Genomic DNA, 27,468 nt, shown 5'->3' with positions numbered 1-27,468 from the left:
AGAACAAGCTGAGGGAGAAAGAAAATGAAAAAGGGAAACTTCAATGCAGTGAAAATGGATGTAAGAAAAAGGGGGGAAGATATAGAGACAAGCATAAGCAAAGACCATAAAACCCATCATGCATTCAAGAGAAAAAAACCCACTGGAACTGATGAAAACAGAGTAATGGAAAACAAGAGCATTAAAGTACCAAACTTTCCCATCATAATGAAGTTGTAACGCCTAGCAAGTGGGATTTGGGTTTAACACCCCACCCATTAGGCCCCCCGCCCCACCTTGGGGGGCGAAATTACCAGAAAACCAGTTGATTAAAAACGGTAAATGATTACCCGACTCTATAACGGGTAATCATTTACCGATCGTGTTTAAAACATATAAACACGACAGTTTGGGTTTTGAAACCCATTATTTCAAAACCCAAATTTCCCTCCCTCAATCGCATCCTCTCTCAAAGCTCGGTTCCACCACTTCAATCATCTCAAAGGTGGGTTCTAATCATCATCAAAGCTCCCACAAAGACCCATTCCATTACATTCAAAAGGTAAGTTTTGATTTCAATGATTTTCACATTTGAAGTTTGAATTAGGTCAATGGTTGAACACTAGGGTAGTTGATTGATGATTAGAGGTAGGTTTTGTTGTGTTTTGTTGCCTGAAATTCCATGAAACGAGTACGGGCACGAGTGGGGTGCATTTGGGTCTGTTTCTGGGTTTACTATAATATCGGAAAATCAATTTCCGATATGATAATGGAAAATGATTTTCCGATATGGTAATGGAAAATGATTTTCCGATATGACAGTATGACAGTGCAGACTTCCAAAATTTATTTCCAATATTTAACCATGGCATGTATTTAGCTTCCAGGATTACTTTGCTGATTTGTTGAGAATTGGAAAAGATCAAGATAGATTTGATGTGTTGTGATTAGGAAAGTTGTTTATTGTTTATTGGAAAAGATTAAGCGCTCAAATCATATGCTTCATGTGTTGTAATTAGGAAAGTTGTTTATTGTTTTTGTTTGCTTGTGATGATGGTTGCTTGACCTTAACACAGCTAGAAATTTAATTTAATCACATTCACATGCAAACTAACAACTAATTCTCTATATTTTCCTTTTCCTATGGTTAGTTGCTAAACGATTGATTGGAAATTTCCTGATTAAGTTAAAAAATGACTCAAATGATATGCTCATATGTGAAAATGCTTTACTTATCATGACAAGTATTGTTAAATTTGTTTGTTTTGCACAGATAGCGAGAATGAAGGGCGGGAGGAAGAGGTCACGACATGCTTCTACTAGTGAGGATCCAGCGGATCGACACGAGCGCTTGCATGCTTCTACCAGGCGCGACGACCATATTGCAGCCACTCAGGCGGTAGAGGCTTCAGCTCCGTCTCCATCCCCATCTGCTACTCCGGTCGAGGCTCCGTTAGCTACCCCGGCTCCATCTGCTACTCCGGTCGGGGCTCCGTCAGCTACCCCCGCTCCGTCTGCTACTAGGGCTCCGGCTGAGCTGGACCCTGCTCCGTTGTCTCCGATGGCTGAGTTACCTCGTCAGGAGACATCTTCTTCTGAGCCTAGTGGCGAGGAGTCTTCTTCTTCTTCTGAGCTTAGTGGTGAGGAGGAGGAGCCTCTTATTCTGCAGGAGGAGATTGATGCTGCTGATGTTGTGCCAGATGTGGTGCCAGAGGGCGGTGCAGAGGGCGGTGCGGATGAAGACCTCATCCAGAGGGTGGCACCGTTTCCCGGGGGGCCTGAGGATCTGTCGCTTCTTGCGCATTATCCTGACCACAAGGCTCCTTGGACGTGGCAGGCACTTCTTCGCACAGACCCGCGGTACGTGGACCGTCGGACATTGAGGGTGGCCACTGTTGGGGGGAAGGTATGGAACCTCCCCTGTGATGGCGATTCAGAGGCCCACACACATGTGCGACAGCTGCTGCAGCAGACGGGTTTGTATCACCTGCCTTGGTGCGGGTTACCGGAGACAGACCCAGCTGTCGTACTGGCCCTTGTTGAGAGATGGCATGAGGAGACGAGTAGCTTCCACATGCCGTTCGGGGAGATGACTATCACCCTGGACGATGTGTCTGCTCTTCTCCATCTTCCCACAGGGTCGAGGTTCTACACTCCGGGCAGAGGGGAGCGAGACGAGGTTGCAGCGCTCTGCGCCCAGCTCTTGGGAGGATCTGTTGCTGCTTATCTGGCTGAGTTTGAGGCGGCGGGTGGCCAGAACATTCGGTTCATTACTCTGAAGACCATGTACACGTCTGCTATGGATGGTATGTCTTAATAATTACTTTATTAAGTTGTATTTATTTTTAGAGTATTATTAATAATTGTTAACTTAATTCATTTCATTGTAGGGGGACGCTATGAGGATGCTGCTAGGATCTGGCTGGTGAACCAGCTTGGTGCCACCCTCTTTGCCAGCAAGAGTGGTGGTTACCACACTACTGTCTACTGGATCGGGATGCTTGAGGACCTCGGTCGCGTGTCGGAGTACGCGTGGGGTGCGATTGTGCTGGCTTCGTTGTACGAACAGCTGAGTCGTGCATCCCGCAGGAAGACAGCGCAGATCGGTGGGTTCACCTCCCTCGTGCTGTCATGGGCGTATGAGTACATATCCAGCAGCGTCATTATCAGGACGGAGGTCCCCGGCTAAACACAGGACCAGCCTAGGGCGCAGCGGTGGTCCACGTCTCGGATCGCGCATTCCGGACTCGATGAGAGACGAGTCATGCTCGATGAGCTTACAGTGGATGATATCATATGGACCCCTTTTGAGGACCATCGAGATGTTCGACCGCGGGATCCCAGGGCCCTCTATTCCGGCTACATCCGGACACCTTACGGCCGGTCTGTGAGCCGACATCTACCAGAGCGGGTTATGCGTCAGTTTGGCTTCATACAGGACATCCCTCGACACCCCTCTGAGATCCAGACGACGGGGTCCCTTGCTGAGACCACAGATGCTGCCTATGCTGAGTTTGAGCCGCACCTCCGCCCTCAGGGGATACCTGCTACATATCCGGGAGAGGCGGTGGAGGGTTACATGAGGTGGTATAGCAGAGTGTCACATGTGTTCATCATCCCTGAGGATAGGAGGGAGGAGCTTAGTGCTGTGGTAAGTTTGGATTCTAAACTTGTATATTATTTTTATTCATTCAATTGTGATTTTTGTTAATGAAATTATTTTTGTATATTATTTTTATGCAGTCTGCCATACGTAGGGGTGTGGAGTTGTTGGAGCAGTCCCTGGAGGTGCCAGGTGCTCTTGCTCCAGGGACACAGCCCCGGATCCTCACGGAGAGGGCGCTCGATCTCTTTCGACGGAGTTCCTTCGTTGGTACCCAGGGAGTTGCCTTTTCTGCTATTCGAGGAGCCGCAGCTGCGGGAGGCAGAGCTCGTGGAGGCAGAGCTCGTGGAGGCAGACCCCATGGAGGCGGAGCTCGTGGAGGCAGAGCTCGTGGAGAGGGTGATCTTGGAGAGGGTGTTCGTGGAGGTCGAGCTCGTGGACCCAGAGGTCGCAGGGGGCGGGGTCGGGGAGAGTGATTTTATTACACTTGTTATGTGGGATCCATTATTATGAGAAACTAAACGAGCATGAGATGCAAAATCAAACCTTTTCAAATGTGATGAAAATGAGTTGCAGGACTAGCTGAGGAAGAACAGTGAAAAAGCAGATAAAGAAAAGAAAGACACACGGGTAAAAATCAAGATTCAAGTAAGAAGGAGAGGAGAATTTTCAGGTCTGTCTACTTTATTTTCACTTCATTTTTTATTCATCTCTTTTCTATTTTAATCATACTCCCTCAGTTCCTTATTATAAGAACCAAGCACCCATTTCACACCCTTTAAAAAATTTGGTTAATCTAGATAATTGTATTAAATTTGTTCTCAATTTATATCAACTTTCCAAAGTTACCCTCCACCCATTATTCTTAATTTTTATGCATCATTAATGCTATAGAAAGTGGAAAGATAGAGAAATTCAATTAAATAAGAGTATTCTTGTCTAAAAATAATTAATTCTCCACAAACTCCAAGTTGATTCTTACAAAAAAGACCAAGTGCACTTTCAATTTGGTTCTTATAAATAGGAACGGATGGGGTACTATTTATCACATCACATCCTTAGTTTCTCTTTTTTCTTTCTATTACTCTTACCACCCCTCCAATTTTATTTTTAAGAAGTGTGAATGAAAATTGTATTATTACTGTATACAACTTTGATATATTCACACCTTACTATTTTTCCATTTCATTTTCATTCAATTTTTACATTTTTCTTCACTTTTTATATCTCTCTAAGAGCATCTCTAATGCAAGGTTCTTAGTTCTTATCTTTGAGTTAAGAACTAAGAACTGAGTTTTTAACCATTGGAAGGCATGACGTGGAGTTCTTAGTTCTTAAAAATAAGAACTAGGTTCTTATATAAGATGTTTTACTTTTGAGTTCTTAGCATAAAAAGTTAATTTTTTCTCTCTCATTCATTTAATTTAAGTATTAAATTAGCATTTAAATTTAAATCAAAATTATATGGAAATAAAAAATATGAAAATAATGGTATTGTAGGACCAGATAAATAGTGATAAGAACTAAGAACTAAGAGCTCATGGTTGGAGCGAAATCTGCAAAGAGTTGCTTAAGCACATGTGGCAGTACGGGCCCACATGAATAGTGCTAAGAACTAAGAATTAAGAACTAGCATTGGAGTCTCCACTGCAAGGTTCTTAGTTATTATTTTTTAGTTAAGAACTAAGAACTAAGTTTTTAACGATTGGAGGTGCTGACATGAAGTTCTTAGTTCTTAAAAATAAGAACTCAGTTCTTATATAAAGAGTTTTACTTTTTGAGTTCTTAGCATAAAAAACTATTTTTTCTCTCTCAACCAAATTACTTTATTATTTTATTTGTTTTGTTTTATTACTTTATTAAAATAAAAAGTATAAATCATGTGGTTGGTGAGACCAAATGAATAGTGGTAAGAACTAAGAACAAAGAACTCATGGTTGGAGCAAAATTGCTTGAGAGTTGCTTAAGCACATGTGGCAATACGAGCCCACATGAATAGTGTTAAAAATTAAGAATTAAGAACTAGCATTGGAGATACTCTAAAGGTGAAGTGAATTAAGTGTGATTATAACATTTTCCTACTCAATAGGATATAGTCATAGTACACTTTGTCTTCAATACTATTTTGATTTGCATTTATTTTCTCTTTTTCTATTTTAAGTAACTATTAACTCATCACTTATTATATCACACATTTTTCTCTTATAAGAGATAAAGGTAAGAGTAAGGGGTATTATTTTTTACCACTATGATTTTGTCAAATTTAAGTATTTACACTTCATTTGGTTAAGGAGAGAAAATGAGAAGATACAATATGAGTAGAGAAAAGATGTGTATAGAAAAAAATTTATAAAATAGTAGTTTTATAGATTTTTTGATATTATAGAAATGCAAGTGAAAGAGAAAAAAGATGTGGACTCTATTTGTTTATTTAGTCAAATAGAGAATAGAAAAAAAGTATTACTTTTTGAATAAAATATCATTTTTATCCTGAACATATAAATATTTATAAATAAGTAGTGAAATGATAGAGACATAATATGTTAAAGTGAAGGGGAAAAAATCACACTCTCGAATTCAATCTCTTTTCACTTAGTCTAGGACTCAATAAAGTGGAGCGGCCTATCTTATTTAACTGTCAGTCAAGTTTATCTTCATAGAATTTAGCTTTACAAAAGTGAGATAGTTAATTTAGAGGGTAAAATACGACATCACAACCATTAATATTGATTATTTACATTAAAAAGTCAATAGAGTAATTTAATCAGGAAAGATAACTTACTTCCTCTTAAGTGATTAACAACATTGATTTTCTACCTCCACCAAGGCACCAACTCTTTATTCTCTTTCTCTTTCCACACAACTCTTATCTAACAAGCATGAATGAGTTGCTCCTTGAAGCTAGGTCTACACTCGGAAATGTCCTACTAACGAACAGGCAGAGTACGTTACTAATTGGTCAATCGAATCAATCATAAACTCATGCCCTTATTGATCAAGAAATTCCCTCCTAAAATCTTGAAATTCAAAACATTTTCTTTTGAAAGATCAAAGCTTTCTTTCTAAAAGTTTTTGCTTGAAGAACATTCGAAGAAAAACATAATTTTCGTATAGTCTCAATTCTTTCAAGATCAAAGGCTCTTTCTAACAATTTTGCTATGAAAATGGGAGAACATCATAAGAACGACCATCATACTCAATCAAATGATCATTCTTTTATGGATGTGAAAGATCAGTTTATACTACAATCACAGAGCATACTCAGAATGACCAGCATCACCTTGATCAAGGAATAAAACAAAGTAAGAAAAATAAAATGAAGAACAAGAGAGGGAGAGAGAGCTCACGCAAGCTAGAGAGGAGAGGAAAACTCTTGGTGTAAAAAATGCAAATGTAAAGCCATCTATTTATCCTAGAGGTTTGGAGACAATGCATTCAAGTGAGTCTTAAATAAGATTTTCCCTCCAAAATGATTTGAAATATTTAGCCATCAAAAGTCAAACCGAGGACCATCTTGCAATTATTTTCTTCTTCTATTTTTTTTTAAAGATAATTTCCAGCAGGTATATGGTAGACATGGTTTTATTTGAAATAATGAGTTGACATCCAGCTATGGTCCATGTTATATGACCCCACATAACAAAAAAAAATCTCTTAATTGCTTTCAGTTTTTTTTGAGCTATACTACTAGTAGTAGAGCTCACAGTGCTGTTATGCACTCAATTTCAATATTGGCATCCAATGGCAAAGCACCTACTTGATACGTTGAACGAGCTGGGGCAGGTGAAGGGAAGGTGTATTTAGCATAGATCTTCCAGATCTCATTAACTTTCTTGAAGTCCTTCAAGTCAGCCAACAAAATATGTGTAGCTCGCTCCCCCATATTTTTGAGAATCTGCTCTGTCTGATCTTCTATTTTTTACCCAAAATCTCATTTATTTTATGCTTTAATCATACATTAAAATCCAATTAAAACCTTCACTTTTAGAGATTCAAAGACAAGCCCTCCAAAACTTAAATGAGGGAATCTTTATTTTTAAAATGGTCCTTAATAAATCCTATCATTCAAATCCAAGTTCTCCTCATTAAGAGAGTCAAGGAGGCAAACCCCTTGATCTTCTCCTTTCACCATTAACCTCCATTTGACTAAGTTTGAATTTGACAAATTCTTTTCAACTTTTCCCTCCCAAAATTATGTGCACCACCTCATCAATAGCCCAAAATTATTTTCAAAATTATTTATTTAATAAAATCTCAATTTAAAAATAATTAAATGCATTTCATTTAAATAAAACTCATTTTATTTAAATAAAACCCTCCTAAAGGAAAATAATGAATTTTCTCTCATGGAATATTCTTAAATTCACGCCCAACACCTTTTCATGTGGTGTGACCCACGAAATCGTCATCGTCATCGAGAATTGCTAACTCACCGTCGCTGCCAGACCATTTTTTACCTAAAAAGTCACTGTGATATTGTCATATTAAAATTACAGTCAAAACAATCGTAATGTCACGTATATCGATGTCCAGACATTATTGAGGCCTAATATTGCCTCTACCAAATAATTTCCCTTTTAAAGACATTATTTGACACATAAGCACAAATAATTCATAGCATAATATTTAATATTATTATTTAATTAATATGCCCTAAACCGGGTCTTACATTTTATACATACTTTTTATTTCATCATATTTTCATTCACATTCTTTGAGTTTCTCTCTACTTTTTCTTATTCATCGTTTTTCACTTATCATATCATTCATTTGTGTGACATATATTTCTATCTTTGTCATTTATTATATCATTCATTTTTCATTTTTATCTCTTTTACGTACTTTTATCTCTCTTTGGATAAGTCTGAATTTGGGATGTCAACCTAACTTTATTTTTAATTTTTTTTATACATCGGAAAGATAAATTGCATCCGTCAGGAATCGATCCCTAGACCTCCCCCTACCCAACTCATATGTCTCTAACTCCTACCACTTGAGCTATACTACGGGGACAATTTTATTCTAAAATTAAATACACAGTGATATGATGTTATGACACAAGTTAAAAATAATAAAATAATTTTAAGTGATTAAAAGTCTAATTTAGTATTAAATAGCAATGATAAAATTATAAAATATCCTGAATTTCTATACATGAAACAATTTATTTTATTTTATTTATAATATAAATATTTAAATTATTTAATTAAAGTTGTCAGAAGGGATTGCCCAGTAAATGTAGACTTTGGATAAAATGAAAATGAAGTTTTTTATTTTTTTAACTGGAAAATGAAGGTTATTCAATTCTGCTAAACCTGGGGTGAGTGTTTTACTCATAAATTAAAATTTTACGTGGCAAAAAAATGATTTATCCAATAGTTTCATAATTATAAATGTCTTTTATTTTTATTAAGAGTTTAATAAGTATAGGGTCCCGTCAAAAAAAAATTAAGTATAGGGTAAATTAAGGGTAACAGAAATATCCAATTACATCTCATCATTTTCCTTTAATTTTTCAATTCATTTTTAATGGTAATTTAATTATAATGTATAGTAGAATTATGAATATTAATTAGATATATGTTAAAATTATTTTACATAGTCAATATATAGTTATTAAACTCTTTAAATAAATTATAAAATTATTTTTTAATGTGAGAAAATATGATGGTAGTATAAAAAGTTTTACTCTCAAAATACATATAAATTAAATTAAAAAACAATACATATTGTTTCGGTCGGCTTCTCAACCACCCGACTTGAGGATATCTTAGTCGACCAAAAGGCTTGTATTTGAGCATCTCCACAAGGCTTGATAGAATGACTCAAGAATGAACACCACGTCTGATTGTGTCTGCTCGAGCACAAGAGGACTGAGATCTGCATGTCAAAGCAAGGCAACTTAGGGTCACTTATCTACTCGAACACACCTTGTTTAAGAGACTTTTCTCACACTTGTATAAGCAGTTTTCAATGACTCTGGCCCTATAATCATCCATTTACATAACATGTTATTCATCTCCTAAGCAATTTAGGATGAGTTCTACTAAATAAAATTTTCTTTAAAAAAATACTAAATAAAATTTGATTAAGGATCCAGTCAAGTGATAATGAAACAGAAATACAAATTAAAACCAGGCGGTTAAGGGCGTTAAAGAATGAGGCGCCACCGTTGGATGACAAATTGACAATGGCTAAACTGATTCAGTGTTACCTTCGTAGGAACTAGGAACCCCTTTTAGTTGACAATGGTGTTAACATTGTCATGTTCTTTAGGATATTTATAGTTTTCAGAATAGTGTGAGCATATTTGGCAACTATCATGGACATATAACAATTATGCTTATTTTTTAGCAATTCCATGAAACAGCAGATTACGTGGGCACAAGAAACAGCAATTATATTAGTTTTTTTTTTGAAATTAATAATTATATTATTTTTACATAGGAAATAAATTAATTAACAATTATATTAGTTAAAGAGTTTAATATCGGTCTTCCTCTTGTAAAAAAAAATTAATATTGATAGTTAACATAGGCTTATTTCAGTTAAAGAGTTAAACAAGAGACACTATCTAGTCAAATATGTAAAACAATAATCCCTAATAAGTAATAACACTCCGAGGACCAATTTCTTCTTGTATTTTTCAGCATCCAACTCTTTTTGAAGAGATGCATATTTCCTTTTGCTCTCCTCAACCTTGTGCCACGTTTTCCGAATTCGCTATATATATTAATATTGTACATTATATTTAAGATTTATATACTAATCTGAAAGGAAAAAGAAAAAAAATTAAACTGAAAAATTTAATCCAATTCAAATTACTATAGATTTTCTTCCTCTTGTAACCAAAAACAAAAAATTGCTATCGATTGGATCAGATTCATTCGATTTTAAATTTAGAAACACATCCATGGGATAATGAAATGACAAAATTGATGAGATTAGATGACTTTTCTCTTCAATACTGATTCAATGATTTGTTATTGTTTTTATGCTTGTTGTTGTTGTGATCACATATAGCTTGATCCTTTTGTCTATTTTTTTATTGATATTAGCGCTTAGGAAAGATCAGAACCTATAGGTGAGAAAAAATATATTGCGACTAAATCGAAGAATAGAAGACAGAAATTATGAGAATAAAAGATGGCCCTTCATCATACATATTAAAGATAAATTAAATATATCTACCACCCTGGAAAGGGCATGCCTTGCTTATTTCTTTTAACGCTTCGATGCATTATTATTTTCTATAAACTATATAAAGAGAGAGTTTGTGCAACTTTGGGAGCAAACCAGTCATTCAACAATTAATTTCAAAAACTATGAAAGTTTGACATGGGTATTTTAGTAAAAAAGTAATTTATTTCTCTTGGATTGAATCTCAACCGTTGATTCACAAGCATTTGATTTATCAAAGTGCCTAATAATGATTTGCCAAAAAAAAGTGCCTAATAGTGAATTATGAGAAGTTTAAAAAATTAAGGCGATTTAGGAGTTACATACATTTAAGAAATTAATTATAAGAAGTTAAAAAAATAAACATTTAACATCCCACTTTAAATTACCTAATGATGTTACAACAACCATTCATATTCTACAATCATATTCTCATATGCTTTCTATTATTGCATAAATAAATAAAATGTCTTAAATGCGCATATAGGTTACATATTTTTATACACACAAAATTTTTTATAAAAATATTAATGCAATTTAGAAGTTACATATAAATTAAGAGATTAATTTAGAAGAAGTTTAAAAATTTGTAACCTTCAAAATTGGTTTAAAATCCTACATTAAAGTATCTAATCATGACACAGAAATAAATAATTAAAACCACACTACTAGAAAATATAGATTTAACATCAGAGTTTTTACCTCGGGTACACAAACACCTGATGTGAAAGATAAAGCGGTGGCAAAATTGAAATTATAGTGAACTTTAATGAGAGATTTCACATCGGTTGATAATATATCTGATGTGGAAAGTAATTAGTAAACATGTTTTACAACTGTTGATATAACAACCGATGTGAAAGATAAATGCGGTGGCATTTTTGAAATTTTAATAAAGTACTTTTCACATCGGATATAATCCAACCGTTGGGAAAAGTCTCTCACACAACACTGAAAATATCCAAACACGCACAACTCAACCATTCACGGCCGGAAAAAACCTAAGTTTGCTAACACTCACCGCTGCTCGTTGCTAAGCCTCGACCTCGCTCCTGCTCGTGAATCGCCGCCGCTCCTGCTCGTGACGCGCCGCCGCTCCTGCTCGTGACTCGCCTCCGCTCGTGCTTCTCTCAAAACCTAAGTTTGCTAACACTTGGAGGAAGAAGATGGAAGTCGCTTAATTTGGTGGGGTTTTGCGATTCATACAAGGTAAAGCATGATTCTAAGAAACTGGCAGTATACGTGAATTCCATTCAATTTGTCATTGTGAAACTCTGTTATTCATGATTGTACAAGAAAATTCAGATTGTACAAGAAAACTCTGGCATTATGTAATAATTGATGAAGGTCACCGCATATATATATACACTCCTGTAGAAGCAGCAAAACGAGCATATTGCCTGTGACCACCACATGTTTGAAGATCTTCTTGCTTTTAAAATTTAATGAACACACATATATAGTCTTCGATCGTTGTACTGTTTGTTGTGGAGTTGAAGCAACCAATTATACCTAAACATCTTGTAAAGATGACTTCAGATTGGACTCTATTGGTTGTTTCTGCAAATATTAATTAAATAAAGAGTAAGATAATTGAAGTTTGTACAAACAAAATACTATATATACTAGTATAAATCTGAATCTTGTTGTGACTAATGTAGTCTTATTTAAACTTCAAAGTTCAAACTGTTACCGTCATATAGTTGCGTTTTTAAATGCTGAACTGAAACACTATCAGAGCTCGCACAGATTGTTGTTAACCGGAACTCCGTTGCAGGTTTCTTTGGATTATTGATTGTATTTGATTAAAAGTGGATTTCAAATATATGCCTGTGCTTTTTTGTATGATCATATAGAGAAGTTTCTGCCAGCCCTTGATAGAGACTCATCTTTGTCTTTAGTCTTCCTTCCGTGATATTGATGGTATGGATGATGGCTTCTTTTATATTCTATGCAGAATAGTCTTGAGGAACTATGGGCACTACTGAACTTCTTGTTGCCAAACATATTCAATTCATCAGAGGACTTTTCTCAATGGTTTAATAAGCCATTTGAGAGTTCCGGAGATAATTCAGCTGATGAAGTAAGCACTGGATAATTTCTATTTTGTTCATTTGATGTTGTACAGTCTTGATGAGTAACTTCTAACCTTGTGTATTTTTATATGCTATTTGTGTTGTTTTCTGTCTGTAACAAGGCCTTACTTTCTGAGGAGGAGAATCTGTTGATCATAAATCGTCTGCACCAAGTTCTGAGGCCATTTGTTCTTCGGAGACTAAAACACAAGGTTTTAATATCTCTATTAGAGTACATCACATACCGTGTAGTAGAAGCACATCCAAGGTAAAGCATGATTCTAAGAAACTGGCAGTATACGTGAATTCCATTCAATTTGTCATTGTGAAACTCTGTTATTCATGATTGTACAAGAAAATTCAGATTGCACTAGTGTTTTACATATAGTGGCTTTTCAAAATACACCAGTGAATTGTGTTTGGAATTGGCTCTCTTGTCTCAATTTTCTTTAGCTGTATCTCATTTTTGGTCCTGCAATTTATAGTTTGGGGAGGGAGCATTGTAGTTAGGCCTAGTATTGAGTAGGCTTTAATCTTTAATTTGGGCTCATTGGCATAAACAGCAGCTCTTGTTTTTTCTGTTTTTCTCCAGCTGGTTTTTCCCTTTCTTTGTATAGGGTTGGGTTACCCCTAGTACCCCTTTATATTATATCACTTTAGCTTATTAAAAAAAAACACCAGTGAATTGTGTTTTTTACAGTCTTCTCTTCATGTTCTTTAATGGTCTTGTGAATAAAGCTTGGGTGTATAAAAAAGTGATTAGAAACTACAACTTTCTGTCTTGTAGGTGGAGCAATTGCATAAAATTTTCAAACTTTGTGGCTCACCTTCTGAGGACTATTGGAGAAAATCAAAGTTGCCTCAGCATCTGCTTTGAAGAGTGAGGTGTGAAATTCTTGAGTGTCTTTTGTATTGTTCACACTTATGAAATGCAACTCTATGAGTACATATAGAGAGTGGATGTTGGTATTGGGAAAATCATAAACTTTTATGAACGAAGGTTGTGGGTTTCCTTGCAGCCTTAAGTTTTTTAATGTCATCTTTTTGCATATTTACTCATGTTTTAAAAATAATGCTTCTATATCATCTCTTTCTCATGTGTTCTCCTTTATGTATACATATTGTCTCCACGACTTGAATATGATTGAAAATGGATGCAGTATGTCTTGCTCAACTAAAATTTTGCACTGCTTTTTTAGTTGTAGATTATTGTTTTAAAACGTCAGTATGCATTGCTCACTACTTGAATTATTACTGCAATTGGTGAAATTGCATTTTAGATAAATTCCTGTATTTGTTTCTCTGTTGGTCTTTCTTCTTTAACTGAGGTTTTTTGGGATGGATAATGACATGTTTAATGAATTTTAGCTGACAGATCGGATCAGACTACAGACCAGGATCTACTGACTCATCTTCTAAGGAGTCTTGCTAGTCGGAATGGTGAACAAGGGGGCAATAACTTGTCTAACATTTTGCGAGAACCAGAGAATTTGTTGAGAGAAGGGGGTTCATCTAGGGAGTCAGAGATGGTGCCAACTTTACTCTCCAATGGTTCTCAAGGCTCTCCAACTGATATAAGACAACATCAAACTGTATCTATGAATAAAATGCAACAAGAAGTGGTGCATGCACATGATGCTAGGGCTACTGATCAGCAGCTCATGTCTTATATAAAGCCTAGCATTTCAAACACTCCTCCAGCTTACGCAGAAGCCAGAGACAGTACCGCTGGACAAATCAAGATGAATAATTTTGATTTGAATGACATATATATTGACTCAGACGATGGCATAGAAGATCTAGAAAGATTGCCTGGAACTACTAATCATGTCACTAGCTCTCTTGATTACCCATGGACACAACAAGATTCCCATCAGTCAAGTCCACCTCAGACAAGTAGAAATTCAGAGTCTGGATCTGCCCACTCCCCTTCTAGTTCCACTGGAGAAGCTCAGGTATGTCCGATGCGCTTCATTATTTTGAATTGGCTGCTCTACTTGCAATTTTCAATACCTTCCTTGCACTCAAGTGCACAACTTGGCTCCTTGATTGTGTAACTTTGTATAGAAAATTGAGGATGTTTTACTGAAATTACAAGTCTGTTTGTGGTCTTGGTTATTAGACTTTTTTGGTGATGTCTTGACACACAATTCCATCTTGGTGGTATGACTATAAAAAATGAACTATTTCATTTAGTCATGCTCCGAAAGTAGCATTACCGTCATCTTTAATTGGTTTAGCTGCATGATTTCTGTGAAATATATGAAGAATGAAATTTGGTCTTTTTTTGTTTTGGGGATGGGGTCCAGAGTTTTTTTATATATTTATTTGAAGGGGGGTTTTGAGACCTTGGGAGAGGATTGGAAAAGACTGGCTTTGCATATTTGGAGGGATTGATCCCAGGATATTTGACCTCCACAGGAAACCATAGAAACTTTGATATGAATATATGAGTATTCTGATTTGATCACTCTAGTTCTTACTGGATGCGTCTCCAGTCTTTATGCTGCTTCATATAGTGTACTGTATAGAAACACATATGCCTGCACAAATCCTGGTTTAAATAGCTTGTCTGGATTTAGCCTTTTATCCCCATTGACCTGTCTTGAGGATGCTTGATGGTGTTGTTGCATCCAGTAGTTATGGTAGTGAGAAAGATTCAAACAATGTTGGTCCTTCCTTAGGGTCAAATGTGATGCTGCTTGCTTAAGTAGTTAAGTTGCTGAGGCAAAAGTTTGAAAAACAAAAACAAATTGTCTGTATTCCTATTAATTAATCATTGCCTGCCTTCATATATGGAATTTATGGTACTCACTGCTTCCAGTATTTGATTAAATAAGCTCTCATAGTCAAAACCCCACTCTCACAAAAAAAGGACTTTGGGAAAATATAACAGAATAAATCAATAACAATGGGGTAATTATTTCCCCTTTTCACCCAGGTTTTTGAACAACGCATTTTTTTGTTAAATTTATCATATATTGAAATTGTCATCATTTAACTGTTAGTTTTTTGTTTCCACGTTTCAGTGTCGCACAGATCGTATTGTTTTCAAACTCTTTGGTAAAGAGCCGAGTGATTTTCCTCTTATACTTAGAGCACAGGTACTTTAAGCTTTCCAAAGCAGCTACGAGTAACTGCTTTTCATTTGTTTCTCTCCAAATTTAATCACACTGAGGATTTCAATTGCCAGATTCTTGACTGGTTATCACACAGTCCTACTGATATTGAAAGCTACATACGACCTGGTTGTATTGTTTTGACAATTTATCTGCGCCAGGCTGAAGCTGTTTGGGAGGAAGTAAGCTTTTTCTTCTTAAGTTATTGACAAATGACCTGGGTGGTTATTTCTCTTTAAATTTGACTATCATGACCTGGTTGTTATTTTGCAGATTTGCTATGATCTGACTTCTAGTTTGGGTAGGCTACTGGATGTCTCAGATGATACTTTTTGGAGAACTGGATGGGTTCACATCAGGGTGCAGCATCAGATGGCATTCATTTTCAATGGTCTCTTACCTTATAACATGGATTGTTGATCTCTGTATTTATTGCATCTGTTTATAGGGTTCAAAGTTGCTCACCTCCGCTGCTCTCCTAATTTATGCTTATGGTGCTGGTGGCTTTCCTGCTTGGAGCATTAATTTGCTGAACTGTTGCAGTTTTGCTGAATTGTTGTTGTTTAACTATTTTGTCCTAATTTCATGAGCAATTGCTGTTTAACTTCATTTAAAGAACTAGAATTGCTGAATTGTTCTAGTTCTTTTAGGCTATTATGTTTTCTCTTTTGCTGAGACCTTGGATGTTTAACTCACTTGAGAGAGTGTGTTCTCAAGATCTCTTTTTATTTTAATAAATTTTCATTAAAAAAATATGTATATTCAAGTCAAATTCGTGTGAAAAAAAAAAAAAAATGGTTGAGCATTCACATCGGTTTTCAGTCTAACCGATGTGAAGTATAAACCGATGTGAAAAGTATACTTTTCACATCGGTTTTTTGTCTAACCGATGTGAAAAGTATACATATTTCACATCGGTTTTTTGTAAAAACCGATGTGAAATATGTATACTTTTCACATCGGTTGGATGACAGAACCGATGTGAAAAGTGTACATTTCACATCAGTTGGCTGACTTAACCGATGTGAAAAGTGTACATTTCACATCAGTTGCCTGATTGAACCGATGTGAAAAGTGTACATTTCACATCAGTTGGTTGACTTAACCGATGTGAAAGGTATACTTTTCACATCGGTTATAAACCCGATGTGAAAAGGTTAGGAGATACCACATCAACATTGTTTACATCGGATAAAAACCGATGTTAAAACTCAAAAATACCCGATGTGAAAACTAGTTTTTCTAGTAGTGCCAAGAGAAAAAACCATTCCACTTCTATAACTTCATTCCCATTTGCTTACTATATAAATAACAAAAAAATCTTCATCTCAACACACAATTTCCCACTCAAACATCTTTACCTTTGAAACGATTTTTCACCCTTTCGCATTGTTGCATATGCCTCAGTCTCAAAAATAGATAACTTGGTTTGCAAAAGGACCATTGTTTATCGCCGTCTAAATGAGGCTGAAAGATGAAGATCGCAACTATAATTCATCAAATTATGGATCTTCGACCAACGACACAAGTAAGTTTCGTACATATCAATTTTTCAATTATTTTTTTTATCCAAATTTTTCTACAAGTTTAACATTCATGAATCCACCATTTTCATATAATGCCTAATTCTAACATAAAATGAGCTAAGGAACTTATGCGAGGTTTCAACAATCTAACACTTCTGGACTGGGCGAGCCCCTAGAGGGGCAACGCCCAGCATGTAGCCCGCCCTGTGGCGGGGCCCTGGCCTTAAAATTGGGCCTTGATCTCGGAGACCCAATTGGCCCAATAGGTAGTACTCAAGCTCTATAAATAGGAGGTAGTTACCAATTGTAGAGGACTTTTTGGCTCATTCGATGAAATCATACATGAAATTCAGCATTCTCTCTCTCTAGCGCAATTCTCCACTCTCTAGGTACTATACCTTCCATCAATGTTCATTGCAAGAACATTTGGCGCCGTCTGTGGGGAATGTAAACTTTCTACTCCCATTCACGTGGATTGATTGTGCAGGAAGTTATCTCTGTTTGTGATTAGGCAATTCTCTGGACTTTTGGTTTTGATTCTGTAACCGGTGTTCGTTTTCCGATCGAGTTTGCATCGTTCTTGTTTGGATGGAAACTCGACGCAGGAGGCAGCATCATTCACCGGTGCGACAGCGAATTTCGCCGCCTCGGCGGCCTCATCGCGTGATCCTGGATTCTCCGGTACGAACGGCGGGAGTACAGCCGCCTTCTCATCCTCCATCACCACCACCTCCTCCATCGCCTTCATAGGTTGGATCTCTGGAGCGCTCACCAGAGAATTCACCTGCTCCGGAGCAACAGCCGGCGGTGACACAGGAGCAATGGCGCCATCTGATGCGCAGCATTGGCAACATCCAGCAGAGGAATGAGCATCTACAGGCTCAGTTGGATTTCTACCGTCGCGAGCAGCGGGACGATGGAAGCAGAGAAGCAGATTCCGTGGCTGAGTTCCGTCCGTTCTCGGAGGATGTCGAGAGTGTGGCGATTCCGGATAATATGAAAACGTTAGTTCTGGATTCTTACAGCGGAGATTTCGATCCGAAGGATCATCTTCTGTATTTCAATACGAAGATGGTGATAATTGCGGCGTCAGATGCGGTGAAGTGCAGGATGTTTCCATCGACGTTCAAATCGACGGCGATGGCGTGGTTCACAACTTTGCCGCGCGGATCGATTTCGAATTTCAGAGACTTCTCATCAAAGTTTCTAGTGCAATTTTCGGCGAATAAGAATCAGCCGGTGACGATCAATGACCTATATAATATTCGCCAGCAGGAAGGAGAGTCACTGAAAGAGTACATGGCAAGGTACAGCGCAGCGTCGGTCAAGGTTGAGGACGAGGAGCCTCGAGCTTGTGCTCTAGCATTTAAAAACGGTTTGCTACCGGGAGGGTTGAACAGCAAATTGACACGTAAGCCGGCGCGTTCGATGGAGGAGATGCGTGCTCGCGCCAGCACTTATATTCTTGATGAGGAGGACGACGCTTTCAAAAGAAAGCGCGCAAAGCTGAAAAAAGGCGATACGTCGCCCAAGCGCGCGAAAAAAGATAAGAATGGCGAAGATAAGGGGGATGGCAAGCAGCAAAGGCAAGATAAAGGAAAGCCGGCATTGAGGCCGACCAAGGAGCAGTTGTATCCACGGCGTGATGACTATGAACAGCGCCGGCCATGGCAATCCAAGTCCCATCGCCAGCGGGAGGAAGCTGACATGGTAATGAATACTGAATTAACGGATATGCTCCGTGAGGCGAGGGGCGCAAATCTAGTGGATGAGCCAGAGGCCCCTAAGTATCAATCACGGGACGCCAATCCCAAGAAGTGGTGTGAATTCCATCGGTCCGCCGGGCACAGCACAGACGACTGCTGGACTTTGCAGCGGGAAATTGATAAGTTGATTCGGGAGGGATATCAAGGAAATCGCCAAGGCCAGTGGCGCAACAACGGCGATCACAACAAAACGCATAAGCGAGAGGAGGAGCGAGTGGACACTAAGGGCAAGAAAAAGCAAGAATCAGCGGCTATCGCCACAAGAGGAGCTGATGACACGTTCGCTCAACACTCAGGACCGCCCGTCGGGACCATAAACACCATCGCTGGAGGGTTTGGCGGCGGTGGCGACACCCATGCGGCGCGGAAACGCCATGTTCGTGCGGTTAATTCCGTTCATGAGGTCGCTTTTGGATTCGTACACCCTGATATAACAATCTCGATGGCAGACTTTAAGGGGATAAAGCCTCATAAGGATGACCCGATCGTAGTGCAGTTAAGGATGAACAGTTTCAACGTTAGAAGGGTACTCCTGGATCAGGGTAGTTCGGCTGATATTATCTATGGCGATGCATTCGACAAGTTGGGACTAACTGACAGTGATCTGACTCCATATGCGGGAACCTTGGTAGGTTTCGCGGGGGAGCAAGTGATGGTGCGAGGATACATTGATCTAGACACAATATTTGGGGAAGATGAGTGTGCCAGGGTTTTGAAGGTAAGGTATCTGGTTCTCCAGGTGGTGGCGTCTTACAACGTCATCATTGGGCGAAATACATTGAATCGCCTTTGTGCTGTAATTTCAACAGCCCACTTGGCGGTCAAGTATCCGCTAAGCAGTGGAAATGTTGGAAAGCTGAAGGTGGACCAGAAGATGGCGAGGGAGTGTTACAATAATTGCCTTAACTTGTATGGCAAGAAGAGTGCGTTGGTCGGTCATAGATGTTATGAAATTGAAGCTTCGGATGAAAATCTTGACCCACGTGGCGAGGGGCGGGTAAACAGGCCTACGCCAATTGAAGAAACGAAGGCGCTAAAGTTTGGCGATCGCACTTTGAAGATTGGGACCAGACTGACAGAAGAGCAGGAGACGCGCCTGACAAAGCTGCTTGGGGAGAACTTAGATTTGTTTGCTTGGAGTTGCAAAGACATGCCTGGAATTGATCCAAACTTCATCTGCCATCGACTAGCATTGAATCCAAGTGTCAAGCCTGTTTCACAACTTAGGCGGCGCTTGGGAGGAGACAAGGGAAAGGCGGTTCAACAGGAAGTTGACAAGTTGCTGGCGGCAGAGTTCATCAGGGAAGTGAAGTATCCGACGTGGTTGGCGAACGTCGTAATGGTGAAGAAGGCGAACGGGAAGTGGCGAATGTGTGTAGATTACACAGATTTAAACAAAGCATGTCCAAAAGATTCGTATCCCCTTCCCAGCATTGATAGCCTCGTTGATGGTGCCTCGGGCAACGAACTGCTTAGCTTGATGGACGCTTATTCTGGCTATCATCAGATCCGCATGCACCCGGCAGACGAGGACAAAACGGCTTTCATGACCGCCAGAGTCAATTATTGCTATCGCACCATGCCGTTTGGACTAAAGAACGCTGGGGCGACCTACCAAAGGTTGATGGATAGGGTTTTTGCTGGGCAGGTGGGAAGAAACATGGAGGTTTACGTTGATGATATGATTGTTAAATCGGTACGTGGTTTGGACCATCATCAAGATCTGGGGGAAGCATTTGGCGAGATAAGGAAGCACAATATGCGCCTCAACCCGGAGAAATGCTCTTTTGGTGTTCAGGGTGGCAAGTTTTTGGGATTCATGATCACATCCAGAGGAATAGAGATAAACCTAGATAAATGTAAGGCGATTCAGCAGATGAAAAGCCCTTCTAATGTGAAGGAGGTCCAACGTTTAACAGGGCGAATAGCGGCGTTATCTCGGTTTCTTCCTAAGTCTGGTGACAGATCTTTCCCTTTTTTCAAGTGTCTTCGCAAGAATGTCGCATTTGAGTGGACGGCGGAGTGTGAGGAAGCTTTTGTTCGCCTCAAGGAACTCCTCTCGTCGCCACCAATCTTGTCGAAGCCAATACAGGGACACCCGCTGCATTTGTATTTTGCTGTGAGTGATAGTGCTCTGAGTTCTGTGATATTGCAGGAGGTAGATGGCGAACATCGAATTGTTTATTTTGTTAGTCACACACTCCAGGGCGCAGAGGTCAGATACCAGAAAATCGAGAAGGCAGCATTAGCGGTCCTCGTCACCGCACGGCGGTTAAGACCTTACTTTCAGAGTTTTCCAGTAAGGGTGCGGACGGATTTACCCCTGAGACAAGTGTTACAAAAGCTGGATTTGTCAGGCAGATTGGTCGCCTAGTCGGTTGAATTGTCCGAATATGGGTTGCAATATGATAAACGAGGCAAGGTTGGCGCACAGTCGCTGGCTGATTTTGTGGTGGAATTAACCCCAGATCGGTTTGAAAGAGTAGACACACAGTGGACTCTCTTTGTAGATGGATCCTCCAATAGCAGCGGCAGTGGCGCGGGAGTAACGTTGGAGGGACCCGGAGATCTAGTACTGGAACAATCGCTGAAATTTGAGTTCAAAGCCACAAACAACCAGGCAGAGTATGAAGCTCTCATCGCCGGGTTGAAGTTGGCGCGGGAAGTAAAGATCGGGAGCTTGTTGATAAGAACGGACTCGCAGTTGGTGGAGAATCAAGTGAAGGGCACTTTCCAGGTCAAAGATCCTAATCTGATCAAGTACCTGGAGCGAGTGCGATATTTGATGACGCTTTTTCAAGAGGTTGTGGTGGAATATGTTCCTCGGACTGAAAACCAGCGGGCGGACGCGTTGGCCAAATTGGCGAGCACGCGGAAGCCCGGCAACAATAGAAGTGTGATTCAGGAAACGCTGGCGTTCCCCAGCATTGAGGGCGAGCTTATGGCATGTGTGGACAGAGGGGCGACATGGATGGGGCCTATATTGTCTATCTTGGCGGGGGACCCGGCGGAAGTAGAGCAATGCACAAAGGAGCAGCGGCGAGAGGCAAGCCACTACACTCTCATCGACGGACACTTGTATCGCCGTGGTTTTTCGGCGCCATTGTTAAAATGCGTGCCGCCAGAAAAATACGAGGCGATCATGTCTGAGGTGCACGAGGGAGTGTGCGCAAGCCATATTGGGGGGAGATCTTTGGCTTGCAAGGTGTTGAGGGCGGGATTCTACTGGCCCACCCTCAGGAAAGATTGCATGGACTTTGTGAAAAAATGCAAAAAATGTCAAGTGTTTGCTGATTTATCTAAGGCACCGCCAAAGGAGCTCGTAACGATGAGCGCCCCGTGGCCTTTCGCCATGTGGGGCGTGGACTTGGTCGGACCTTTTCCGATCGCCAAGTCGCAAATGAAGTTTATATTGGTGGCGGTGGATTATTTCACTAAGTGGATTGAGGCTGAGCCCTTAGCCAAAATAACCTCTGCAAAAATAGTCAACTTCTACTGGAGGCGAATTGTTTGCACGTTCGGGATCCCAAGGGCGATCGTATCCGACAACGGGACCCAGTTTTCAAGCAATCAAACTAGAGAATTTTGCAAGGAAATGGGCATACAGATGAGGTTTGCCTCTGTGGAGCATCCGCAAGCAAACGGGCAAGTGGAATCTGCAAACAGGGTAATCCTGCGTGGATTAAGGCGACGGCTCAAGGGGGCTAAGGGAGCATGGCTTGAGGAGCTCCCGGTGGTGCTATGGTCATACAACACCACTGTGCAATCCACTACAAGGGAAACCCCCTTTAGAATGACCTATGGGGTTGATGCTATGTTGCCAGTGGAGATTGACAACTTCACATGGCGAACCCAGCCAGATTTTGAAGGGGAGAATCAGGCCAATATGGCGGCGGAGTTGGACCTTTTGTCGGAAACGCGTGACGAGGCGCACATTCGGGAAACAGCGATGAAGCAGCGCGTGGCGGCAAAGTTCAACAGCAGGGTTCGCGTCCGAGATATGCAGGTCGGCGACCTGGTCCTCAAGTGGCGATCGGGAGCCCCGGGAAACAAGCTTACTCCTAACTGGGAGGGGCCCTACCGCATTATTAAAGTTCTTGGTAATGGGGCCTATCATTTAGAAGAGCTTGATGGAAGGCGGCTACCTCGGTCGTTCAATGGTTTGAGCTTGCGCTACTATTATAGTTGATCGCAGGCGAGAAAGCGAGCAAGGCGGAGTCGCCGGAGCCAGATATCTTTAAAATTTTCTGAAAAGTGTTTCCAAATTCTCCAATGTATTGCAATAACAAAGCGTGCTCTTTTTCTCCGAAAGGAGTTTTTTAATGAGGCGCTCCATCAATAAAATAAAACGAAAATTCACGAAATTCGTGTCCAAAAATTCCAGGGATTCCCTGACGATCGGAATTGCCGATCGACTTAAAGAATTACGGCGATTACTAAGTGGGGCAAGCTTGATCCCCAAAGGGGCCTGCTAGAACCCTGATGGTGGCGGCGATTCCACGAATGGCCTTTGATGCCTGGGAATCGCCCCCCGGAAAGTCTAATGTGATCGCCGGTCCCGTAAACGATGTGTTGGGTAAGTCTCGCCAGAATACGACGAGCACCGTTAACTAGGCAAAAGTCTTGGGACCCCCAAATGGCCATTGGGACCCAAGCATTGTAAGCCCCGAGCGGGCAAAGCCCCTGGCGAAGCCCTCGAGAATGGAGGTCATTTATCCCTTTGTGGAAAATGTTAAAGTCTTGGTGGGGAAATACCAAGCAACAAGTCCTAGTTAAAATTAACGCACAGAATCGTTAGGCGTAATTCAATCATATGACGCGTGAAAAAATGGCGCAAGATATAAGGTCGGCGGATGAATATTTGGCGAAAGCATTCCAACATGATTTACAAAATATCTAACGGCGATATAAAAACTATGGCGAAAAGTTGCTTATATATATGAATGGCGGAAAAGTGCATGACAAGAAGGCAGTAAAAGCTAAGTGATGTTAAAATTACATTATTCATTGTTTTCTTTCTCTTTCTCTTGTTCTTCTTCTTCCTCTTCTTCTTCAGTCGCTGTCCAGAGGTGTTGGTCGATCAGGGGAGGATCGTCGGGACCAACCAGTCCTTCAGCGGTTATCTCTTTCATTACTCCCATGGCGCTAAAGTCAAAGTTCGGGTACAAATGTTGGGCCTGATCTTTGGCGAGGTAGAAACCGCGCTCGCGATTGTCAAGGGCGATGTCAGCGGCTTGTTACCTCGCCTCAGTGGCTTTGGCTTTCTCCATCGCCAGCTCGTCCTCGAGCACTTTGATTCTGGCCAGTTGGGAAGCAATCTCGGCATCTTTCGTGGCGAGGGCCTCAGCGTGAGCGCCGGCCGTTTTCTTGATTTCCTCAGATGTGGCTTGCATCACCGCCTCCATGTCAGACCTCGCCAGGGCCAGGGACTCGGCAGACTTCTTCTCTTGCTCCGTCAGCGCCTTCTTCGCTAACTCCAGCTCAGCGCGCAATGTTGCGAGCTCCGACTCCTTAGCAACCAGCATCTCGCCTCTGGCGATCAGGTCCTTCTCAGCTTGCTCTTTTTCCTTCTTGCAAGCTTGAAGACTTGCGTCAAGATCATCCGCTTCTTCCTTCATCAGCGCCAGCTGATCCTCCAGTTCGCCGATTTTAATCCCCGCCGTGCCAATCATCTTGTCGGCATAGACTTTGTCTTTTCCTGCCTGTGTCGCCAGTTTGTCGAAACGCTTTTCCCAAGCAGCGGCGGCTTCTTGATGCTTAGCGCTTTCGGCCTTCAACCGCTCAGCTTCAACGGTGGCGGCGTTGAACTTCTCAAACGCGTGGGCAAAGATGCACCCAGCACGTAAAAGACAGGCAAGGGTTTCCTCCTTAGTCTCGTTGATGCCTCGGCTCATCACTTCTTTTTCTATGGCGTCGCGGTTGAGGCCAGTGAGCAGGAATTCTGAGGGTTTGATGGCGTTGGGGAGCATATTGTAATAGCTTGAAGAGCCGCCCTCGGGAGCAGGAGCTTGCTCAATCCGGGCTGCTTCAGAGGTAATGGTGGCGCCAGGGCAGGATCTTTCCTCTTGATGAGGCGGGGAGGGCATGGAGCCCCCATCATTTGTTGGGGGTGGGCTAGGAGGTGCGTCCTGGCGGGTGGGAGATTTCGGGATTTCATTTTCTTTTTCTTTCTCCCCAGCAGGAGTATCGGAGGACGCAGCAGCATTGGTGGCAGCGGGTTTCTCAACAGCCGGAGATTGGGAAATGTTGGTGTTTGTGTCAGCAGAGGTGGCTATGGCACCGAAGGAGGCGATTGTGGCGCCAGCAGTGGACTCGGCGCCAGCAGTGGACTCGGCGGCGGCAGTGGCAGAAGTAGGAGCCGGGACGGTGGTTGTCTCGGTGACCGCGGCGACGGAGGCTTCAGCGACATTTTTTCCTTTAGGCGCAGCAGCGGTGGAGGCCTGAGCGCCAGGGGTGGAGGTGCCGGCGCCGGAGGAGGCTTTGACCAATTTTCTCCTCTTGGGAGCTTTGGCGCCCTCAGCTTGGTTCTCGGCACCGCCCCGCTTTTTCACATCGCCCTCGGTGTTGAACTTTGGGGAAAAGCGAGCCATTCTCCTCTCGCGGGCCTTCAGGAGCTCGGCGTTCGTGAAATTCATATCTTCTGCAACAATAAAAAACATCAGTGACAACTCAGAAGATGAGAAAAGAAGGTGTCGATAAGAAAACCAAGCTATGGACAACCTAGGTATTTGGGAGTCCTTGAGTGGTCAGCGCCCTCAAGGACTGTTGAGCAGTCAAGGATGGGGAGCGGGGCAAGGAGATTCAGAAAAGCTTTGTCGTTGGGGGACAAGGATTCCTCTGAGGGATCAGTAATCCCATTAGGCTTCTCCGTCCAGTAAAGAGGGAAAAGGGCGGTCCCATCCCTAAGGGTAAAGGCCTCTGGATAGGCAGGGTGAACCGCCACGCGAAAGTACTTCCGCGCGAAGGAGGACTTCGCGTTACTTTTGTGGGGATTCAAGCACTTCCGGCCGGCTCGGGCCTTTAAGGAAATCCATCCTCTCTTTTTGATGGACTTGGGGTCAACATCGTAGAGGTAGAAGAAACTGGTGGGAGAGAGGGCGATGCCAACTGCGGCGCATAAGATTTCAAAGCACCGAATGAAGGCCCAGGCGTTGGGGTGGAGTTGGCAGGGAGCCGCGTTGATGTCGCGGAGGACGGTTTGGACGAAGGGCGAGAAAGGGAGCCTGATTCCAAGCTCGCTAAACATGTATTCATACGCAAAGAAAAAGTGGGATCTCTTTACGTCGCCGTTTGGCTTATGAAGCCAGGGGCGATCCCCGGGACTGCAAATCCAGATCCTGAGTTTGGCGTTAAACTCATCGTCATTGGACAAGCCACCCAGGGAGTTCACGAATTGCACAATGAGATCGCTATCTTGGAAGATGGAAGGTTGGTCTATAGCCTCGTGTTTGGGGGCTACTTGGACTGGAAGGGGCAGAGTGGCGTAGGTTTTTAGTCGGTAAGCAGGGATCTCCGGAACCTCTAAACGGAGGCCGCCGGCGGCGGTGGAATCAGGGTCGCTTTCGGAGGAGGAAGAGGAGTGATTAGGGGAGGTAGGGTTTGAAGCCATTTTTAGAAGGCAGCGAAGTGAAAGAAAGGAAAAGATGAGTATGTGTATGATGCAGAGATAAGGACAGTGGGACTCACCGGAATAAGATGTGAAGAGTGGGTAGCGGAAGGGGTGATAAGCGATGGCTCCGGAACGGAAGTTGGCAGAAGGAGTCTGGTAAGCGATTAGGGAGGTGAAGAGGGGTTTCGGAAAGGGATGATTGTAGGGAAGAAGGGTTTTTATAGGGAAAGGAGGGAGTCTGGAAGGGTGACGCGTGTTGGACGCGTGTGGAAGGTTGGAAGTCATAATGGTTTTGGGAAGGTGGGTCGCGTGTAATGGGGAGTTACTGCGCACGATGGGACGGTTATGAAAAGTGAAGTGACGGTTCCGGAGAAAGAGGGAAATTGATGTAACTGACACATCACGTGGGGCAGTCACGTGGGGCAGTTAGGGATTTGAAAGAGTTTTGAAATAAGGGAAAGCGCGAAAGGCCTCGCCACTGAAGAAACCAAACGCCATCGCCTGACAGGTGATACCGGCAACAAAGTTTAGTCGCTCCAGAATGATGCCCGCCGGCGAACGATCATGTACCTGCTCCAGCTAATCGCCAGCACGGAGCAATCGCTCTCGCCGCTTGTGGACTTGTGGACTTGCCGGCTCGGGTTGCTCGCCAAGTCAGTGGACTGGGTGGCTAAAGATGTTAGTTTCCTTTTGCTCACGCCATGTTGGCGATATAGTTTACCACACTTTTCTCAAGTCATGTTGACAGCTTAGATCCCAGTGTACAATAGGACACATGTAAAGGCATTTAAAAGACACACTTAGCTCTCATACTTCGAGCTCGGTGTCTTGTGGACTAGTGGACTGGGCGAGCCCCTAGAGGGGCAACGCCCAGCATGTAGCCCGCCCTGTGGCGGGGCCCTGGCCTTAAAATTGGGCCTTGATCTCGGAGGCCCAATTGGCCCAATAGGTAGTACTCAAGCTCTATAAATAGGAGGTAGTTACCAATTGTAGAGGACTTTTTGGCTCATTCGATGAAATCATACATGAAATTCAGCATTCTCTCTCTCTAGCGCAATTCTCCACTCTCTAGGTACTATACCTTCCATCAATGTTCATTGCAAGAACAACTT

General features: G+C 41.6%; 2 protein-coding genes across 4 annotated transcripts; both read left to right on the top strand.

Moving 5' to 3' along the window:
• Positions 1 to 54: 54 nt before the first annotated feature.
• On the top strand, positions 55 to 3,117 carry LOC130723011 (serine/threonine-protein phosphatase 7 long form homolog). Its single transcript, XM_057573920.1, has 4 exons — positions 55 to 186; positions 1,253 to 1,462; positions 1,649 to 2,285; positions 2,370 to 3,117. Exons 1-4 carry the CDS (start codon positions 55 to 57, stop codon positions 2,666 to 2,668), a joined length of 1,278 nt encoding a protein of 425 aa, XP_057429903.1. The 3' UTR covers positions 2,669 to 3,117.
• An 8,087-nt stretch (positions 3,118 to 11,204) lies between these two features.
• On the top strand, positions 11,205 to 16,227 carry LOC130724008 (squamosa promoter-binding-like protein 1). Of its 3 annotated transcripts, none has more exons than XM_057575166.1 (8): positions 11,205 to 11,470; positions 12,219 to 12,344; positions 12,459 to 12,604; positions 13,124 to 13,221; positions 13,712 to 14,291; positions 15,366 to 15,440; positions 15,530 to 15,637; positions 15,729 to 16,227. In XM_057575166.1, the coding sequence occupies exons 5-8, from the start codon at positions 13,863 to 13,865 to the stop codon at positions 15,873 to 15,875; spliced, it is 759 nt and encodes a 252-aa protein (XP_057431149.1). In that variant the 5' UTR covers positions 11,205 to 11,470; positions 12,219 to 12,344; positions 12,459 to 12,604; positions 13,124 to 13,221; positions 13,712 to 13,862; the 3' UTR covers positions 15,876 to 16,227. The 3 variants fall into 3 exon arrangements, with proteins under 3 accessions (XP_057431149.1, XP_057431147.1, XP_057431148.1); XM_057575164.1 differs by having other exon boundaries at positions 13,705 to 14,291; XM_057575165.1 differs by lacking the exon at positions 11,205 to 11,470 and adding an exon at positions 11,976 to 12,038 and having other exon boundaries at positions 13,705 to 14,291.
• The last annotated feature ends 11,241 nt before the right edge of the window (positions 16,228 to 27,468 follow it).

The sequence above is a fragment of the Lotus japonicus genome, chromosome 6 (genome assembly GCF_012489685.1).
Source record: "Lotus japonicus ecotype B-129 chromosome 6, LjGifu_v1.2".
NCBI lineage: Eukaryota > Viridiplantae > Streptophyta > Magnoliopsida > Fabales > Fabaceae > Lotus > Lotus japonicus.
Note: the sequence above shows the minus strand (reverse complement) of the source record. Positions and strands in the feature narration are given on the sequence as shown.